We start from the raw sequence: 22,621 nt of genomic DNA, 5'->3' as shown, positions 1-22,621 counted from the left end.
TGAAAATCTTAGTCTTAGGTACAATTTATTGACTCTCCATTAAACTTTAAATATCCATTAAAAAAGGGAATTTTAAATTTAAAAACAAAATTTATTTATTCAGTCTCTTTAAAGAATTTTTTTGAAGTTTGACATCATTAACTAATAGAGCATTAAATTTAAAAGCCCTGTTAGATAAAAAGCCAAATTCGACTTTTTAAGAAGAATATTTAGAGCTAATGGAGGTTTTAATCATGATGTGATTTTATTTACTCTCTATTAGCGTTAAATGTCATTTCTGTAATTATTTTATTGTTTTATTTGAAAAAGAAAAAATAAACATTGAAAAATTTTATGAAATGTCTTCAAAGGATGGTTGAAATAACTTTTTAGTCCTAACAGTTTTGCAAATTTTGTGATACGATTTCAATGAACCTGTATTGGGATTTCTATTGCAGAATTTGATGGTGTATCCAATTTATCGTCACTCGGGCGATTGCTAAGAATCGGACATTTGTACATACATATATACCCTAATATGTTGTCCTAAAACGACACAAAAAAGAATCGCTCAGCGACACCAAAATTGAGCTTCGAGTAAAACAATTATCGTGCCATTATGAAAAGGGGCAAAGGGCGAAGGGAACTACGAAGTTAAAGTTGAAAATCAGTGATACAAATTGGCGCTCCTGGAACAAGTCGTTTTAATAGAAACGACGTTTTCATTTCATTGCAACATTGCACTAAAGATTTTAAATGGACACAAATACAAAAAATGCATCTACTACGCAGAAATGCACAATACACTTGAATCATCTTCTCAACTTCCAAAGAAACACGGCCAGGTTGCGATGCTGCATAACATTGTCATCTCATAAAATAGCAATTCCTTCAGTTTTTGGTTAACACTGGCATTTTGATACCCTCGCTTACGCACCAGTTTTAATGTTTGTTATATTATTCGTCATTCAAAACTTTAATTTCAAATCTATGTATGTACAAATATATTTTTTGATTTGACAAAATCGAAGCTTTTGACAGATTTATATTTCAAAAAATAAAAATTCCCTAGGATATTTTTAACAGAGTTTTAAATTTAAAGTTCCCATTAAAAGTAAGGACTTTAACTAAAGAAGAGTGAATTAAATGAATTTTTAATGGTGTGTACTTAAAGGCTTCAATAGTTTAACAACGCTTTTAACTAAAACGACAAATTTGAAAATTTAATGGAGGCTCAATAAATTGGCCCTTAGTTTTTAGTACAAAAAAAAAATATAAAAATCAAAACTTCGTTATAATAATGTCAATATTAAAAAAAATATTCGACTTAAATTTAAATTTTTACAATATCTGTGCCTACGTTCTGTAACTCTCGCATCGAGAAATTTCTCGCATGAAACACGCAAATCGGAACCAAAATAATGTGAATCGACACAACAAAATTTTCTCGCCTTGAAACATTTCTGAATGAAAATGCTTGACAGACTGGAAAAATGTGAATAAAACTGTGTCTGTAAGAAAATAATCGTGAAAATTTCTCGATTGAACTGCCAAAATTACTCACAAGCAAAAAGGATGCGAGAAAGTAAGATATTTGAAAAAAAAATTGTCCATATGAACTTTTTATGGCCAAAGGTAAAAATAGGGTTGGGGTCGAAATTCTGTATGTTGCAAAATTCTGTATTCAAAATACTGTATGCCAAAATACTGTATGTCAAAATTCTGTATGTGCAAAATGCTGTAGGAACAAAATTCTGAAAGTCAAAATTCTGTATAGCAAAATTCTGGTTGGTCAAAATACTGTATTTCAAAATTCTGTACATCAAAATTCTGTAAATCAAAATTCTGTAAAAATGCTGTAAAAAAATATCGTTTTGATAATGTAAAAAAGTGCGCGCGCACTTTTTTACATTATCAAAACTATATTTTTTTACAGCATTTTTACAGAATTTTGATATACAGTATTTTGCCGTACAGAATTTTGCATGTCAGTATTTTGTTGATACAGTATTTTGACGTACAGAATTTTGTATTTACAGTATAATGACGTACAGAATTATGGTATTACAGTATTTTGACCCCACAGAATTTTGTGGTACAGAATTTTGACAAGCAGAATTATGACCCGCTCCCGTAAAAATATTTTCCCTTTTTTTGACAGTTTCCAATATATTCCAATGGAATAAAAAACTTACAGGGTTGCTCTCACATCGAGATACAGACACAGGTTATTTTTCCAAGTAGAGAAACGTTTGGAATTTTTGTTTCAAAATTTTTCGATGCGAGAAGTTCTCGACTGAGTTATAGAACGTAGGCACTGAATCTTTAAAATTTTAGACTTACTTAAGCCGCAAATTATAGATGGTTTTACATTTTTATGACAAACTAGTCTTTTACAGCTGAAATGTCCAAAAACTGAAAAATAAAAATTTTGATTGTTTCTCGGTGTATTTTGTAATTGCTTCATTTTTGAAAAACTTCAACTGATTTTTTAATAAATAGTTTTATTCGAACAAGATTACCTAATACAATCTCAGAATTATCTCCTCTTCTTCTAACGGTGTTCCTGAATTATTTTGTCAAAGAGAATTTTAATAACTTTTTAACGTTTTTCTCCTACTTTTTATTGGTGTTATACATACACAAGTAGGTATCAAGTTATGCATTCGTTAGGTGAAACTTACACTTGTGGTTAAAGTTGCTTAGTTTGTTTAAACTTTTTTAATCATTCATAAAAGAATAATTTATGTATCATATTTTTTATAAATTGTATAAAAAGTATTAAAAATGATTTTAAAATTACAAAATAAACCTTTTTGAATGGCTTTTGATCTCGAACTCAAGTAAAAGGTAAATTAAACTCCTCATTTATAATCCAGTAACCTTAAACACCGTTCGTCAAATAAGGTAGTTTTAATTTTTTTCAGAATTTTTAATCGTTACTGAATTTTTGTTGTTGTTGATTACCGAACACCAAAAACAAAAAAGTCAAAAAATAAAAAATTAGTAATCTTAAATTGAATTGAATGTTATTTTTACACTTGCCTTTAGACAAGTTTGTGATAAAAACAATAAACTATTGTAGGGGTTAAAATAGGGTTAACTGTTTCCAAGAAATAGTAATTTTCAAAACTCTAAAATTTTTCGAGATCGAATAATTGTTTAAATTTTTTGAAATTCAGTAGGTACAAAGTATCCAGTCTGTTGGAGATTTGAATTAAAAATTTTTTTGTTAGTAAATACTGTTTATTAATGAAAATCTTAGTCTTAGGTACAATTTATTGACTCTCCATTAAACTTTAAATATCCATTAAAAAAGGGAATTTTAAATTTAAAAACAAAATTTATTTATTCAGTCTCTTTAAAGAATTTTTTTGAAGTTTGACATCATTAACTAATAGAGCATTAAATTTAAAAGCCCTGTTAGATAAAAAGCCAAATTCGACTTTTTAAGAAGAATATTTAGAGCTAATGGAGGTTTTAATCATGATGTGATTTTATTTACTCTCTATTAGCGTTAAATGTCATTTCTGTAATTATTTTATTGTTTTATTTGAAAAAGAAAAAATAAACATTGAAAAATTTTATGAAATGTCTTCAAAGGATGGTTGAAATAACTTTTTAGTCCTAACAGTTTTGCAAATTTTGTGATACGATTTCAATGAACCTGTATTGGGATTTCTATTGCAGAATTTGATGGTGTATCCAATTTATCGTCACTCGGGCGATTGCTAAGAATCGGACATTTGTACATACATATATACCCTAATATGTTGTCCTAAAACGACACAAAAAAGAATCGCTCAGCGACACCAAAATTGAGCTTCGAGTAAAACAATTATCGTGCCATTATGAAAAGGGGCAAAGGGCGAAGGGAACTACGAAGTTAAAGTTGAAAATCAGTGATACAAATTGGCGCTCCTGGAACAAGTCGTTTTAATAGAAACGACGTTTTCATTTCATTGCAACATTGCACTAAAGATTTTAAATGGACACAAATACAAAAAATGCATCTACTACGCAGAAATGCACAATACACTTGAATCATCTTCTCAACTTCCAAAGAAACACGGCCAGGTTGCGATGCTGCATAACATTGTCATCTCATAAAATAGCAATTCCTTCAGTTTTTGGTTAACACTGGCATTTTGATACCCTCGCTTACGCACCAGTTTTAATGTTTGTTATATTATTCGTCATTCAAAACTTTAATTTCAAATCTATGTATGTACAAATATATTTTTTGATTTGACAAAATCGAAGCTTTTGACAGATTTATATTTCAAAAAATAAAAATTCCCTAGGATATTTTTAACAGAGTTTTAAATTTAAAGTTCCCATTAAAAGTAAGGACTTTAACTAAAGAAGAGTGAATTAAATGAATTTTTAATGGTGTGTACTTAAAGGCTTCAATAGTTTAACAACGCTTTTAACTAAAACGACAAATTTGAAAATTTAATGGAGGCTCAATAAATTGGCCCTTAGTTTTTAGTACAAAAAAAAAATATAAAAATCAAAACTTCGTTATAATAATGTCAATATTAAAAAAAATATTCGACTTAAATTTAAATTTTTACAATATCTGTGCCTACGTTCTGTAACTCTCGCATCGAGAAATTTCTCGCATGAAACACGCAAATCGGAACCAAAATAATGTGAATCGACACAACAAAATTTTCTCGCCTTGAAACATTTCTGAATGAAAATGCTTGACAGACTGGAAAAATGTGAATAAAACTGTGTCTGTAAGAAAATAATCGTGAAAATTTCTCGATTGAACTGCCAAAATTACTCACAAGCAAAAAGGATGCGAGAAAGTAAGATATTTGAAAAAAAAATTGTCCATATGAACTTTTTATGGCCAAAGGTAAAAATAGGGTTGGGGTCGAAATTCTGTATGTTGCAAAATTCTGTATTCAAAATACTGTATGCCAAAATACTGTATGTCAAAATTCTGTATGTGCAAAATGCTGTAGGAACAAAATTCTGAAAGTCAAAATTCTGTATAGCAAAATTCTGGTTGGTCAAAATACTGTATTTCAAAATTCTGTACATCAAAATTCTGTAAATCAAAATTCTGTAAAAATGCTGTAAAAAAATATCGTTTTGATAATGTAAAAAAGTGCGCGCGCACTTTTTTACATTATCAAAACTATATTTTTTTACAGCATTTTTACAGAATTTTGATATACAGTATTTTGCCGTACAGAATTTTGCATGTCAGTATTTTGTTGATACAGTATTTTGACGTACAGAATTTTGTATTTACAGTATAATGACGTACAGAATTATGGTATTACAGTATTTTGACCCCACAGAATTTTGTGGTACAGAATTTTGACAAGCAGAATTATGACCCGCTCCCGTAAAAATATTTTCCCTTTTTTTGACAGTTTCCAATATATTCCAATGGAATAAAAAACTTACAGGGTTGCTCTCACATCGAGATACAGACACAGGTTATTTTTCCAAGTAGAGAAACGTTTGGAATTTTTGTTTCAAAATTTTTCGATGCGAGAAGTTCTCGACTGAGTTATAGAACGTAGGCACTGAATCTTTAAAATTTTAGACTTACTTAAGCCGCAAATTATAGATGGTTTTACATTTTTATGACAAACTAGTCTTTTACAGCTGAAATGTCCAAAAACTGAAAAATAAAAATTTTGATTGTTTCTCGGTGTATTTTGTAATTGCTTCATTTTTGAAAAACTTCAACTGATTTTTTAATAAATAGTTTTATTCGAACAAGATTACCTAATACAATCTCAGAATTATCTCCTCTTCTTCTAACGGTGTTCCTGAATTATTTTGTCAAAGAGAATTTTAATAACTTTTTAACGTTTTTCTCCTACTTTTTATTGGTGTTATACATACACAAGTAGGTATCAAGTTATGCATTCGTTAGGTGAAACTTACACTTGTGGTTAAAGTTGCTTAGTTTGTTTAAACTTTTTTAATCATTCATAAAAGAATAATTTATGTATCATATTTTTTATAAATTGTATAAAAAGTATTAAAAATGATTTTAAAATTACAAAATAAACCTTTTTGAATGGCTTTTGATCTCGAACTCAAGTACCTATATCATTTTTTTTTTATAAACGAAACATTTTTGAAATTTTTTGGTTGAAAATTGTTGGAACTGTTTTTATTAAAAATAATTTTTTGTATATAAGATTTTCGAAATTTATTTATTTTTAATTAATTAAAATATAAAAGCTTCCTAAAAACTCAGAATATTTTTAATTTAGTTTAAAAAGAAATTTAATTAAAACGTACAAATAAAATATGTATAAAATTTGAACTTTTGGATTTTTTTTTTTTTCAAAATAGTAAGAGTCGTTTAAATAAAATTTTTTTTTCACTTATTAAAATTTTTGATATACCCATAAAAAGCGTAGGTACCTATATTAATTGACATATAAAAACTAAGATTCAACAGAATTCATTATCCCTATTCAAAAAATTGATTGATTTTTAATCCAAAAAATATTTGCTGCAAAATATTTCTTCATTTTAACATTAGAGTTACCAAAAATTTTTTGTACAAAAATAAAATTCCCAAGAAATTGGTTCTAAGACAAGAATTAATTATAAAAACACTATAGTTTTGGTATTTTTAATTATATTTCGAATTGTTTATACTTTGAAAGCTTACTTTCAACTTTTTAAAAGTGTTGGAGCTACAGAATTGGTGTTTGGATCAAAAATTTGGTTTCAAGAGTTACATTTACTGGAAAAATAAAAAAAAAAAGAAAAAAAATATTTTTTTGTAAATGTCCCTAATGCACTTTTTAAACTTAAAAATGACATAAAAAATGACAAATTAGCATTCAGTTAGCTTCAATTTTGGACATACAAAAAAAAAACTTCCTATTTTAGCTGAATTTTACTCAAATCAATGCTAGACTTGATAAATGTTCTTTAATCATCCAAATATACATATATGCATGTATGTATTATTGTTTTAACATTCTTTTCAATTTTCCTTTTTTTTCAGAGCATTTGTGCGCTTACTATGCATGTGTTGCCCGCGAAAGATTCGAAGAAAATATCAGCCAACGATGCGTTCAAAATCACAGGTGAGTTCCATCTTCAAAGTCGTCTTCTTTAAGCTAAAAAAAAATTCAATTAATTTTAATTTTCTGTTAACGTGCAAACACACATTGACACAAAGTTCTTTAATTTCATTCTTTTTTTTTAATTTTCTGTTTAATTTGATTTTTACTTTCTAAAAACAAAAAAAAAAAATCTTAATCAAAAACTTTTACAGAGATTTGCAACGAGACGATGTTACTCGACGTGTTCCTTACACGGCATCCAACATGTGAGGCATAATTCCTGCGAACAAACGTACATATAGTTGTATCCTTTTAATCCTTCCTTCTTTATATATACTTTTTATGCGCAAAAAGCAAAAAATAAAACACAAACAAAATTTAAAAAAAAAAAACTTCTTTCAAATGTAATTTTCCTTTTGACGGAAATTTCTCGAAAAAAAATAAAAGAATCCTTAAGGCTTCCAAAACATCCAATATTCTATATAAAATTCTATATATTTTTCTGGAAATCAGATTTTCATGTTAAAAAGACAAGTTTCCTTAAGTTTCTTGCCTAATGCAAATGCAATTTCAATTCATCCTGTTTAAATATAACATCCTTCGAAATATCCTCTCTCAAAAAGGATTTCCTTGTATATGTACCTATACAAAATATACTCGTACTCGTACATACAATTATATGCGTAGGGTATATATATTCTGCAACTGAACACAGATGAACACAGTGCAATACAAGGAAAAGGCACTGTGTCAACCGACTAAGGAGGATTTATTTTGACATTAATGCATACATTTGAAACACACAAATAGACAATGTTGTTCATTTCCATCGAAGGTATGTAGAACAACATTTCAATTTTATAAAAAACTATTCTTGCTGTTTCGCAAATGCAATATCAAATCGCACTCGTTTTCAACGAAATTATGTTACATTGTTTCTGATGTTTCATGTTGTTCACTGTTCAGCTTTTTTGGCTGTTTTTTTCAGAGGCAAGCATTTATGATTGGGTTGCAATATATTTTTTTTTACATTTAATTTTTTTTTTTTTATCGTAAAAATGTTTCCTGCACTTTTTTGTACCTACACTTTTCAAATATTTGAGCAAACATCTCACTTTTTCAACACTCTAATATAAGCTGTATTCAGGCAATTTGTATGCCTTGAATATAACCAAAGGACATACCTATACAAATTTCTTACAATGTTGGTAAGAAAATATAAATTATAAAAAATTAAATTTAGTAGAATATTATTTCGGCTTAAATAGTTCATAGAAGAATTAGAAAGTTATTTTAAACGCTGTTAAAAATAAAAATAGAATTAACATTAAAGTTAGTGGTAACTAGACTTGCTTAAAATTAAATACTAGATATATTTTCGTTCTGCATAAAGTTTGATAAACCATTTTCTTTAGATAATTTATTCAATAAAAGTGAAAAGAATGCACAAGTAATACATTTGAGACAAAAAAAATATTTCTTATACTAGGTACCTAATTGAAATCAGCACACACACTCAAAGGGGATAAGGTAAAGGTAAAGAAAGAAATTACACGTCGCACCTTAGATGTAGCTTAAAATACTGCCGTAGGAACATTTTTTGGACAAAGTAAAAATATACCTAGTGCAATAAATCACTAAAATATTTTTTTCTTAAGTTGAGTTTTCAGTCAAAATTATTGGTCAAATTTACCCATGGTTCAAAACGAATTGTTAAGACCGTTCATGGGCCATTGATAAATAAGTTCTCACTTTATTGAATTAGTTTTCTTTTAAGACACCTTCTTTTTTCGTAAGGAAATATGAGCTTATATCTAAGGCTAAAATAATAAAATTTGGTCTTGAAGCTGATTTCCGTAATTCTTTCGCAATTCATTCCAAAACTCCAACATTTTTATATAGGGCAAATATTGGTTTTGGGTAAAAAAAGAAATCAAAGTTTGAATCAAAAGAAATATTACGATGTTCGTTGGTGCATTCATCTGCAGATAGAGCTCGGGCCTAAACGGATAAATGGACTTGCTTGAAACTCGGTACAGATATTTTTGCGTAATTTCCATGACCCTCGATTTTGTTTTTTTTTTTCTGATATCATTATATGGGGAAAACTTTCAGAAAAATTTGAGATACCGAGATGGACACAATCCGTACTTTAAATTTGAATTGACATAAGCAAAAATGCTGCATTGGTACAGTACTTTTGGTGATTTTTATTGCTTCACCGAAACATTCTTTAATTAGTACTTTTTTGGACATCGTGGAGAAATTGAGAGATATTTCCATTTTTAAGAATTCCAATGGCTCTAGACGTTTTTTCTCAAGCTTAAATTTTATAATTGGCCAGATATTATCAATTTAATGTGACGACTTAATATATCGAAATTGTATTGCCTTCGAGCAAAGAATTTTTTGTCACAAAAGTTTAAGCTTATTTAAAGTCTCTAATAGGTCTTTCATATTAAAAAGAAAAAGCAAGTTAATACAATTACAATTTTTTTTTGTATGGCAGGACAATGCCTGTTGAAAATTGAATTTTAATTCAATTTGAAAATTCAATATGAAAAATGAATTTGCTATTATTGTAACCTTACCTCTCGAGCATAGAAGGCTCTTGTAAATTTCCTAGACCCCGTAGGAAATCTTTCGGAAAAGATAAGATTTGTCCACATTCTTCTGCGTGTAGTGCAATCGTTTTTCTTTCAATCTTTTTGGAAAATCTTCCTTGAGTACCGGATTTATTGCCCTAAGTTCAGTATTCAAGAACTTTTTCGTTCCTATTTTACTTTTCCTATATCTTGATGTAGATCGTTTTTAAGATCCAAGGAAGCCCTGAACCGGTGCTGACGACTGAACAGCACCAAAAAATGATCTTCTAAAACGTCTTTTTTTACATTTTTTAGAAAATTCACGTGTTGTCAAATTAAGAAGTGACAAACACAATAAATCAAAAATTTGCACTCCGAACCACTTTTTTTTTCACCAAATTATTTCGGTTCGATTGAAAATGCTATCACGAGCCAAATGCAACTCTTCTACTTAGGCAAAAAAAAAAACAAATTCGAAGAACTGCGCTCAAAAAGGGTAAAAAAAATTTTACACACAGTTTTTAGAAAAGCACTATTTATCAATTTTACGATCCTCTTGAATGCTAAGTTTAAAAAATTAACGAATTCTATTTTTTAAATACCTACTCAAATGCACCTGGTCAAAAGACTTATTGGGCATTTTAATTGATTGGAGGATGAGTGAACATTTGGGTATGTTGATGCCGTTTACAAAAAGAACTATCAAAATTGGTTAAATTAGTAAAAAAAAAAAAATATGACGAATTCAATACCTAATCCTTTTTGGAAGTCGGTAAAAAAGGCTTGTATGAAATCATTATTTATTCAATTAGGAAATTCTGCAGATTGTTTAAAATCAACAATTTTCACAGATTATAATATTATTTAAATTATTATTATTTGATATAAAATTGTATTTTCCGTACAAATAAATTTCAGAATCAACCTTCAATCAAATAGTCCTTAAAAGGAAACATGATTCCTTAATTGCTCGAAATATAAACACTGAAATCCTTATTTGCTAAAAAATGCAACCCTTTCAATCATAAAACTTGTTCCCTGTAAAACAGTCTTGTTGGTTTTTTATGTATTTTTTTTTTTCGTTTCCCTTAATTGAGTGTCAAATATACTGTCTCTCGTTACAAAACCAAATTAATGTTTTTATAAACATTTCTCTTCAAAATTATATTGAATTTGCTATTTTCAAAGTTCTTTTTTTTGTTTATTTTAAATTTTGTTTAATTGTAACTGTCTGTGTGTTTTCTGCACTTCTGCTTCGTTAAATTCGTATTTGAATATTTGTTTGTTCTTTTTAATATAAACTATATAACCATCGCCTTTTTAATAATATATTCTCGTATGTACTCGTTGTTTCTTTTCGCAAATAATAAAATAATAAGTACAAACAATCAAAAAAATTTGTGAAGGTACAAATTAAAAACAATCAAATTGTTGTGATGCCTTTGTGTAGAGTTATTTGTTTTTCAATATTTATTTTTTTTTTTAACGTAACATGTTCGTTGCTAATTTATATAGGTACGTTCATATTTAAATAAAAAAAAATAATTTAAATAAAGAAATGAATTTTTAAATACACACACCATTTGTTATAAATTGTTTGTAAATATGTTTCGTTTTTTTTTTTTTTAACAATGTTATTGGTCTGTTTTTATTTGAATTTATTTATTTTTCATCACAAAACTAACTCACCACTACTATATACAAACGAGCATATCGCACATTTCAACAAAGTTTTCACGTGATTGAATTCAAAACACACTTTTACAATATCTATACATTCAGCCATGCACATATTTTATATTTTTATAATTTATATATTTGTAAGCTTTTTTCAGAGAAAGTTCATTTTTCGGTCGCACGAACTTGTTATAACAAATAACAGTGGCTTAAAATTATAACGATAAAATCTATATTTATTACTTTTAAACAAAAATCTATTTTAAATAAGTATGTTACAGTTTTTAAATTTATTGGTTTTATAATAATTAAGTTCATACATATTTCTATACATCATATTTACTATAATATAATTTATATAATCGAAAATGCATTTAAAAAATATGTAAGTACTTAACAGAGTATTTCCAGGTCCCTGTAATGAAAATACTGTATGAGTAAAATACCGCAAACGTTAATACTGTATTACAAAATTTCGTGTTCCATAATTCTTATTTTTTAAAAATATGTGGTAAAAAATACTATAGGTATTATTGAAAAAAAAAAAAAAAAACACACAAAATGATAACAAAACCAACAAAAAAATGATGATGGCGTTAGAGACCAAATTTATTTCCAATAGCAATTGCTTAAGTTAGGTTTTTCAGAACGTTTTGCTGTGATGAATGTACTCTGAGTAAAATTATAAGACCTTTTCATAATGTAAAAATAACGTCTTTTTTACATTATCAAAATGATTTTTCTATAGGCCATAATACTGATTTTAAAACACTGGTTTTAAAATACTGTATTTCTATCGGGCATATTATTCACTAGTCTAAAAAATACATCTGGATGTAAAGAAATTGAAATATCAAAAATAAATCCAAATCCATGATATTCACAATCACACAGAGAAAAAAATAGTAATTTTTAACTACATAGGTATTTTTTTTATTAAAAATTGAGTTGAAAAAAATCTCAACTTGAGTAATGACTAAAAAATAACTTCTCATACTAAATTTTGAAGTACAGGGGTACGCGCTGCATCGGATTTTATAAACAGCATGTGCGTTTAAAATTTTATATATTTTTAAATAATAAAAACTTATGACTTATACTCGTAAACATGACACATAAATTCAAATCTTTTACAAATGTTCGTATGTTCACTGTGGTGTATACGCACTTTTTTTTACTCTAATTGCGTATAAAAATTTATCCAGCTATACTTTTGATATTGAAATATAAAGCGACAATGAAATAAACGCATCACATTCTGTCAGCCCGTTCGTATGTATAAAAAGTTATCATGGATGGATAAATTAACTTATACTTAGGGGAGAGGTGCGGACAGTGAGACACCCTTTTTTTAAATTGATATATATCTTAGAATATTTTTAAGATAGCTTAACGAAACTTTGAAGTCAGTTTAATTTATCTTAATGTTATAAAAAAAATTGTAGTTAAAGAATGAATGAGAGAATCACATTGGAGTAAAATGTAGAAAAAGTCAAAACGTCTCACTGTTTGCAAGGGGTGCGATCAGTGAGACATTCTAAGGTGAAAAAAAAATAACGAAAACGTCAAATAATTAGGTAATTGACAAGTATGTATATAAATAATTAATTTTTTCAAAAAAAAAAAAAAATAACAAAAAGCCAAAAAAAAAACGAAAGAAAAAACACTAAAATAATAGATTTTTTTAAAATCTATGTCTCACTGTTTGCTTTTTATTAATGACTCACTGTTTACATTTTGTCATTTTTCGGAAAGATATAAAATTACAAAAAACAAGAAGGAATTCTAATAACATGATATTTTTTTTATGAAAGAACATATAAATATAATACATATATGTATGTAAAAAAAGTTCTGTCCACTAACCAGATTTTTTTGTGTTATACACTCTTCTTATAACACTCCAAAAACTACTTTCACCTGATTTTGTGTGAAATGGACAGCTTTAATTTAGTCGGAACAAAATTCAAAGACGCAGACGAGGAAATAAACGTTTTGACCCAAACTAGCGTTACTGTGCTTATTTTCAGAAAAGAAAAAAATTGATTGTCTCACTGTTTGCACTGTCTCACTGTTTGCACCTTTCCCCTACTGCTCTAAATTTTTTTTAGAAATAACTGTGGAGATTTTTGGATTGTTTTTTTTTACCAAATGCATTTTTCCGAACCAAAATAGTTTTATATAATGTAGGTACTTTTTCAGGCAGCGATAAGCCTAAGCCCAGGCACAAATGTTTTTTTCTACGAAATTTGGTGAAAACTTACCTTATTATGTCCCGAATACACAGTAATTTATTTGATTTAAAATATTTCTTTTTTAGCCTTTTTTTTTGACTTAATACCAAAAAAACACCCTAATTTTCAATCGAAAATTCACGTTTCAAAATATGAGCTTTTTTCAAAAAATCGGTGGGAATTTTGTTCGTTAAGTCAAAAAAGGTTAAAAAATAAATATTTTAAATCAAATAATTTATTGTGTATTCGGAACATAATAATAATAAGGTAAGTTTTCACCAAATTTCGTAGAAAAAAACATTTTTTTTGAAAAAGATAAAAATAAAAAACCAAAAACTCGGTTTTTTGAATTTTTCACATAAATTTTGAGGTCTTGTCAAAAAATTGTTAAAAATTAAGCTGTAGATCTTTTTATTACCTACAACCTTGCCATACATTTTTTTTCCATAGGACTTGTAGTTTTGCCGTAACTCGGCTCGCCCGTAGTTTATTTTTCCCTTCATTTTTATCACATATACCTCCTTTTCCAATTTGTTTCATCCTACTATGATTTTTTTTTTGGTTTCAAAAATTATCGACTCTGGGCTAAATTCCAAAGGTTGTATTAAAAATTACGACAGAATTTTTAACCGTGTACATTACTGCGGTAATGATATTGTATTTTTACGAAAGTCGACGGTGGATGTACATCAATAAGTTCTAAATGGCGAAACAAAAATTCTCTTATTTTTGCTGATTTTTATTTAACCTGCTTAGTCTCCCCAGTCTACGAGAAAATTCCATATAAAACTACCTTTAAAAATCAAAGGATAAGTTTTACATGTGAATTTAACGTTAAATGCGGGAGCGGAAGGAAGTCAAATAAAAATCTAAAAAAAAAATTTAAAACGTTTCTCAACTTTTTTAACTGTGTGGCGGCTATCCAACTGCATTTCTCGGTTAAAGACCATCCTAATGGTGCATAAATATAAAGATGAACACTTATCAAGTCATTTAAAAAAATACGGCGTTTTTAAAACAAATTTCAGGTCTAGGTCTTGAATCAAGACCTTGAGAATGACAAAATTGTTGTTGTTACTCCACATTTTTGTTCCAAATATCAACCATTATTTTTCCAAATGTATTTGTGGATTATTCATTGTCATTTATTCATTCGTTTATTGCGTGTTTAATAGTTTTTTTTTATATGGTCACTCAGGTGTATACGTACTTTTTAAATATGTATTTTTAAAGTACTTTAATTTAAAGCAATGCAACCGGAAATATGAACCAACATCTGATTCTATTAGTTCCAGTTTGGAATTGAATTCAACAAGAAAATATGAATCAAGTTGATTGTTGATAAATTGGTTATCATACAGGTGCTTTATTATTTCAATATAATCGTTCTTGTCATTAGACAGATATTTTTCTTTTTAACAAATCAATAATTGACCTTTAGACAACCTTCATGTGTCTATTGAAAGTAAAAAATCATGTAAAAAGCTTTATTCTATGAAGGAAAACAATTAAAACATGAAAAAAATGAAAAAAAAAAACAAAAACAAAAACAATAAAAAATACTGAATATTATGGTAAAAAAATGTTGTTCTCATTGTGTGTCGTTATTATTTAATGCTCCTTCTTTTATATGCGCTACATCACCATATGCATTAGCTTGATTGCATGGCAAAGTATTGAAATATGTACAAACAAAAAAAAAAAAAACAGAAAAAAATAAATCAACAAACAGAAAAAAAAAACAAACCTAGAGAATTCTCAGTAAAATCAATGGAATGTTCCAGGGAATACAGAACAATACTTTTTTATACTCAATTGATTGTTCAATGTTTGCGAACTGAAAAGTAAATAAATATAAGGTTCCTGAGAGAGGTAATATTTTTGAAATGATTTGTGATACTGAACGTGTTATTTATTTACACAAAATATATCTAAATAATAAACACAAAATAGAAAAAAAAATATTGTAATCGCAGGTAAATACTTTATAATATTATAGATTCTTCTGGGAATTATGCAAAAGCTGGATTTTCCATTCCCCCTCCATTTTCAATTACATTCTGTCTGTCTGCCAAAGAACATTCTTGGCTATAAATTAGAACTCAAAATAGTACAATCTTTCAGATGGAGACACATTAAAAATAAATCAGTACAATTTGTCCAAGAAAACCATTCCATCGTCCAAATATTTGAAAAAAAATCCTTAAATGTCTTTGCATAAATCATTTTTGGATCAGCAGAAAAGGCCAAAGATTATATAAATGGAAAACACTCTGTGCATTATACTGCCAGTCCCGTTTTTTTCGTAAATAGAATCAATTTAAAAAAACAAAATTATTTCCCATTACACTCAATCAAAATGAAAATGGAAAGCCGTTAAAAGTTCAATCGATTTCACGACATTTCGTGTAAATATAGCATCATCATCACCATTGACAGGTCATCCAGTGGCCCGAACGAGGGTTCAACTTTTGTACGTGTTTTATTCGTAGACCTTTAACAAAAATTACATTAATCTGTCAGTCTCTGGCAAAACCCATCTATCTATGCGTTCCAGCTGCTGAAAACAACGCACACGTTTCTCTGCATAACCAGAAGACCTAGAAAAAAAAATAAAATCATCTGAAAAATTTAACTTATTCGAAGACAGTCAAGGTCCAGGATATGGGTAAACAGATAAAAAAGCCAATCATCAGACTGTTTTTTTTTTTTATAAATCAAGTCTGTGAATATGAAAATCAAGTTAGAAATAGATTTATCAATCGATGGAAAAAATTTTATATAATCAAGTTATTTAGATACATCTTCACGTTTTGCCTAACCTAACCTCTTGTTTGTGTGGGTTGTGTAGGGAAAAAGTCTGCTGGTAAGGAAGAAGTTGAAATGCTGTACCTATTTCAAGGATATTTTTACCACCGACACGACCAACGGACGAAATACACTCTAAGTAATAGTGCAGTTCGCTGTTGGCTTCCATGTTATCTCCTGCAGCTATTTATTATACATACATTTAGGTTAAGGTTTGGCCAAATGGATGTGGTTCTTTATAAATAGTTTTGTTCTGTTTTCTTGATGGTGGGTATATAGCATCTAGCTAACATAGCAGCACTCATTGATTTATATGAAGCAGTAAGTAAAAATTACTTAACTTTGCTTTTAATTGACTTTCTTTTCGAAATAGAAGAAGAAGAAGAAGGGTTTTTGATATGTTACTTCACCGCAGGATTGTGTGTGCTATGCTCTTAAAATGTATGTTATGTTTCTTTAAAACTTTTAAACATCAGTTGAATGGTTGAGAATTCATGGTATTGAACTATTTATTTAGTTTTTAACAGCTATGTATGTGTACATAACAAACTTTTTTAATTAACATTGAAATTTGTGAGGAAAAAAAAAACTAAAATTACCTAATATGTGGTATCAAATCCTTTACCGAAATACTGATGTTTTACAATTTTATCTCTTATATAAATCACCATCAAAAAATTGCAAGAAATGGGGCCAGTTTAAATTTCTCAAAGATTGCATTTAATTTGGTACATGTCAAAAGAAAATATGTAAGGTCTTGTTACAGATGGATTTTGAAAATAAGAAAGTAAAAAAAATAAATAAATAAAGATACAAGAAATAAGTTTTTTTTTAAGTAAGCAGGCTTGAGTAGAATGTTTGAAAGCTTATTTCAGATCTTTTGACCATTTGTATGAAAAATCACTTACAAAAATAATAGATTGATATTTACAATAAATACATGCGTGGACCCTGGTCATTTATAACCTTAAATATGAACTCCAAAAGGTGAACAAAAATGATTAGTATAGTTATAGTCTTAAAAAATGAATAAATTATTTTCGCCAATTCAATTACATACCTATTGAGAATAATTTTTTATACTTGTCTTATTAGTCGATGAATCCCGCCTGCATCCACGAAAAAATTACGCCATTTTCACTCATTACGCCCAAGGTTGTTAGCAGTGTGGTATAGATTGCAATTCAAACTTAAAAAAATAAACTATTATACAAAAATCAACTACAGCTTATTTAAAAGGTTAAAAACTAAATTCTATAAGATTTCAAAACTACTATGTTATGAACGGTTTTCTAAAACAAAAAATAAAAAAGACCTTCGACATAGTTTTTAAATTATTATTAGATAAGGATTTTTTTTTTCGACATTTTGAAATATGATTTTTTTGAAAAACACCTAGGGGAGAGTGGCGGACAGTGAGACGGTGCAAACAGTGAGACAATCCATTTTTCTCTTTTCTGAAAATAAGCACAGTAACGCTAGTTTGGGTCAAAACGTTTATTTCCCCGTCTGCGTCTTTTAATTTTGTCCCGACTTAATTAAAGCTGTCCATTTTCCCCCGCCGTAAAATATCACACAAAATCAGGTGAAAGTAGTTTTTGGAGTGTTATAAAAAGAGTGTATAACACAAAAAAATCTGGTTAGTGGACAGAACTTTTTTTACATATGTATTATATTTATATGTTCTTTCATAAAAAAATATCATTGAATTAGAATTCCTTCTCGTTTTTTGTAATTTTATATTTTTCCGAAAAATGACAAAAAGTAAACAGTGAGACATTATTAAAAAGCAAACAGTGAGACATAGGTTTTTTAAAAAGCAAACAGTGAGACATATAGATTTTAAAAAAATCTATTATTTTAGCATGACTTCAAAATGATTTCGTATTGTTTTTTCTTTCATTTTTTTTTGGCTTTTTGTTTTTTTTTTTGAATAAATGGGTTAAAGTAACATAAATTAATTAAGTATATACTTGTCAATTACCTAATTATTTGACGTTTTCGTTATTTTTTTTTCACCTAAGAATGTCTCACTGATTGCACCCCTTTCAAACAGTGAGACGTTTTGACTTTTTCTACATTTTAGTCCAATGTGATGCCCTCATTCATTCTTTAACTATAAGTTTTTTTGCAACATTAAGATAAAATATGTCTTAAACTAACTTCAAAGTTTCGTTAAGCTATCTCGAAAACATTCTAAGATATACCAATTTAAAAAAAGGGTGTCTCACTGTCCGCCACTCTCCCCTACATATTTCTTAGCGTTTTTTTTCCGTTGTTTTCATTTTTCAGAATTTTTTTTTAAAACATCAGAAAAATCTGTATTATTAGGCATTACTGATGCGCATGCGTGTACAAAAATTGGATTTCAAAAATGATATTTCAAAAATGATATTTGACTGAAAAACACTTTTTACTACCCCAAATTTTTGGAAGGTTTTCAACCTCTTTTTAAACTTTAAGTTTTAGAAATTTGATTAAACTTATAACTTATAACGATACATGCGAGCTGTACAATATTAAATTCAAAAAGTGCAAAAATACTACAAAATACCTATAGAGATCGTTTTCCACGACCAACCACTAGTGAAGAAAGTAACTTAATCTCAGTTTTAATTTCGAAATGGTTGGCATTAAAGGGTTATTTCTATTTCTAGTATTCTTAGGTCCATTTTTTTCACTCTGAGTTGAACATAACTTTAGGATTTTTATCCTCAACTTCCGAATTCGGTTTTATTCACTCCAAGTTGACGTTTTCAACTTTCGAATTTAAACTCGAGAGTTGATCAACTTCCAGTTTTCTCAACTTCCCTAAAAAGTAGAAGTTTGCCGAGCAAACTTCAGATTTTTTTTTATTTTTCTGTCAAAATTTTGTGCCCTTCTTTAGTTTTGTCATAATAATTTGATATTTTTTTCACAATTTAACAAATTAAACACAAAAAAAAATACAAATATGCTACCGATATGACAAATTAAAATTTTAATTTAAATAAATTACAGTTTTTTTCCATATTTCATAAATATCCCAGGGATATTTTTCAAACTTGAAGCTGGCCAACTTTAGATCTTCAACTGGAGAGTTGATAAAATAATTAGTGAATAAAAAGGAATCAGAACTTGCGTTTCAACTCTCGAGTTATAGTCAACTCTCAAGCTGGCAAACTCGAGAGTTTGCTTCAAGTTGAGCAATAGTGAAAAAAATGGCCCTTAGATACATATTTGTTGAAGTTAATTCCAAATATGCTAAATAAAAAGTTTTAATTTTTTAAAACTACAACTTGATAGATAATATAACCACTTAAAAAATTGTAAATTGTTTTTGTGGGCCTCATCGTACAGAAATATTTAAGGCATATAATTTAAGATGATATGATAAGCTTTTGAATGATATAAAATGTATTAAAGGTTGCCATATAAAAAAAAGGACAGTAGGGTGATGGAAGGAAAAAAAGTTATTTTTGTTGTTGTTTTTTATGAAATTCCAGCTGTTTTTGTAGATGTCGTATAAGTATAATTAAGGTACCTAATTATTTTGAGCTGAAATAATATAAGCTTTCAGACAATATAACATTTGTAATGGGTTGACATTTAAAAATATGTATTAACCAAATGTTGTGCGAAGAAACAAAGTTGATTTTATTTTGCTTTTTCCGTGAAAAAATAGTAGTTTCAAAAAATCATTATAAGGTATATTATTTATTGAAAATATAGCCGTAAATATAATTTTATTCTTTTAAAAAAATATTAGGCTTTAAGATAATATAATTTTTTTTGCAAGGTTTTCATTTGAAAAAATTCAAAAAAATGATAAAATAAAAAATTAAAAAAAATATTTATTTTAGAATGGCTTCAAAAACATTTGTTCGTTTTTTTACAAAAGATATAAATATGTAAAGTCTATACTATGAGATGGTATTATTATCTTATAAGTTTTTTAAAACAAGAAAGTTGACAAAAAAAAATTTTTTATTAAAAGCACACAACCTGTTTTGTTATGACGATATCACGTAAAATTATCCTCCGTAAGCCGACTTTACAGAAAAACACTTTCTTTATTGTCAATTTGCAAGATTTTATTTTGTAAGTTATTAAAAAAATAAACATTCAAACCAAAAATCAATTTTCAAATTTTAACTTCATTTTCTCTATTATACAAAACCTAATTAAAAAATGTAACTATATTCTATGTACTTTAAGGTTATAATATCTGTCATTTAAATAACTATTTTGGTATTAAATATTTCTAATGTATTGATGTATTGTTAGTATACATGTATTTATTTCAAAAACATTACATTTTATTGAAACATTTTCATTGATTTCCACGATAAACACATACAAAACAACATTTTCAGCATGTTCTACATTTTTGTTGGTTAAAAAGAGCCATTTTTAACAAGCCGCTCTAATTTTAATTGTTCTCAATCAGCTACTATAAATTTATTGATTTTATTCAATTTAATAAACTTCCGAAGATATACATTAAATTGTTTGTCTTCTTCTCCAATATAATTATTATGACAACAATCTAACTATTTCCTTCGAAATCTCTTCTCATTTATTTCAGTGTCACGTTGCTGCAGCAATGGTGGCAGCATCAACTTCCTTCGGATACTCCTCTGTTAATCAATTGGATGGTGGTAATCGTGGCATGATGTGACGACAGCTTAGCAGTTGCAGCTCTTGTAGTGGGAGCAGCAACTGCGGCCGCAACGGTCTAGGCCAACAACAACAACAACACAACCAACAACAACAGCAACTCCGAGAACGATCGTGCACCAGATGTCAAAGCTTCCATCGTCATCATCATCGTCAGAGACGCCGCAGCAGTAGTAATCAGTTTAGGGGCTCCTTTTCGACAACGGCCAGTGCAAATTCCAGCTGCTCCCCGATGGCGATGACAACAAAAGCCATCGTTAGTATTCCAATGGCAAAGAGTAATGGCAAATCGGTGTGTGCTAATGTGCCTCTGGCTAAGCATTGTACTTTTGCGGCTATAGCTACAGCAATTCCACCACCGCCCATCATTTCGTCAACATCTGGCGGCAGTGGCAGCGGAAGTCATGTTTCCTTTATGGCAACGAATCGTTATCGTCCGAGGTTGCAACAACAGCAACAGCAGCAACATTTGCCAAAAACTCGACTAACCAGCAGTAGTTGTCTAACTCTGACTGCCACTACTCCGCCGCCATTGTGTGAAGTGCCAAATGTGAAAACCTCTCGTTCACATCAGTCCCTCGAGTTGCGGGAGAGTCTGCAGAGTCAAATTAGTACTGAAAGCAGTGAAGATTCCTCCATTATGGCTGTTATTGGGTGAATTAATGGAACCACTCCAACAATATTTATTGTCACAACACAATCATCATTGAGAGACAATAAACTATGCATTTTCATTTTAGGAACGTCACACACATGCTTCCCCCCGGTTTTTTTTGGGGTGAGATTTTTTAAATGGGAAGACTCTTGACAGTGTTCCTACTCTTTGAATGTTTCTATTTTTAAACAAATTTTTGAAATTTCTAAAAAAAAAAAACAGTGCGTTATGGCTTTGAAACTGAATACCTTCTCTCTTTAACATGTTTATTATTAATATTATGCTCCCAAGATCCAAAAATGATATTTTGTTTAAAAAACAGTCTTTAAAAAAAAATATTTAAGAATCAAATTCATTTAGTACCTAAATATATATACCTATAGTTTTGAAAAAAAATAATTATTATTTAATATTTAAAATGTTGACTAATTTTAATATCACTCATTAATAATAAAATCGTTTTTAACTATTGTTAATTTTTATAATATTTATTTTAAATTTATGCTTAAATATTTACTTTTTTATTATACTGAAATTTAAAAAATTATAAACATTTTAGTTATTTTTATAATTTGAATACAAGTTAAAAATATTTAAATCAATTTTTTTACTTACTTACTTTAAAATTAAAATTGAATCAATTTTTTTACTGTAGATACTTATTTTAATTAATTTTTAATGTGATTTTTTTATTTAAAAATTTGGTTTAATGTTTATTTAATGTTTCTTTAACTTTATAATTTTTTTTAGCAATTATTTATTGTTATTAGGGCACTCTTTAGTACAAACAAAAATCATATTTTTACAAATTTTAAATTAATAGGGTTTGAATAAAAATTTTATTGTTTTATGAATTAATTTTAAATAAAGAATTACTTTAGAATAATGTGAGTTCTAATTTTATTATTTTTATGTTTTTTTTTTATGGAATACATTTTTTTAAAGGGAATGTTATAAATTATT

At 28.1% G+C, this 22,621-nt stretch overlaps 1 protein-coding gene across 2 annotated transcripts in view; it reads left to right on the top strand.

Annotated features, from left to right (window-relative positions):
- The window catches only part of LOC129913007 (dopamine receptor 2), an 86,742-nt gene extending 64,678 nt beyond the window's left edge, over positions 1-22,064 (top strand). Inside the window, exons 3-4 of one of the 2 annotated variants that reach the window (XM_055991316.1) lie at positions 6,980-7,061; positions 20,912-22,064. In XM_055991316.1, coding sequence (XP_055847291.1) covers positions 6,980-7,061; positions 20,912-21,004 — 175 coding nt within the window. In that variant the 3' untranslated portion in view covers positions 21,005-22,064. Of the gene's footprint in view, positions 1-6,979; positions 7,062-7,252; positions 7,873-20,911 lie in introns of those variants that run through there. The other variant, XM_055991317.1, reaches the window with a different exon arrangement.
- The last annotated feature ends 557 nt before the right edge of the window (positions 22,065-22,621 follow it).

The sequence above is a fragment of the Episyrphus balteatus genome, chromosome 3 (assembly GCF_945859705.1).
Source record: "Episyrphus balteatus chromosome 3, idEpiBalt1.1, whole genome shotgun sequence".
Classification (NCBI taxonomy): domain Eukaryota; kingdom Metazoa; phylum Arthropoda; class Insecta; order Diptera; family Syrphidae; genus Episyrphus; species Episyrphus balteatus.
The sequence above is the reverse complement of the archived record's forward strand: the minus strand, read 5'-3'. Positions and strand labels throughout refer to the sequence as shown.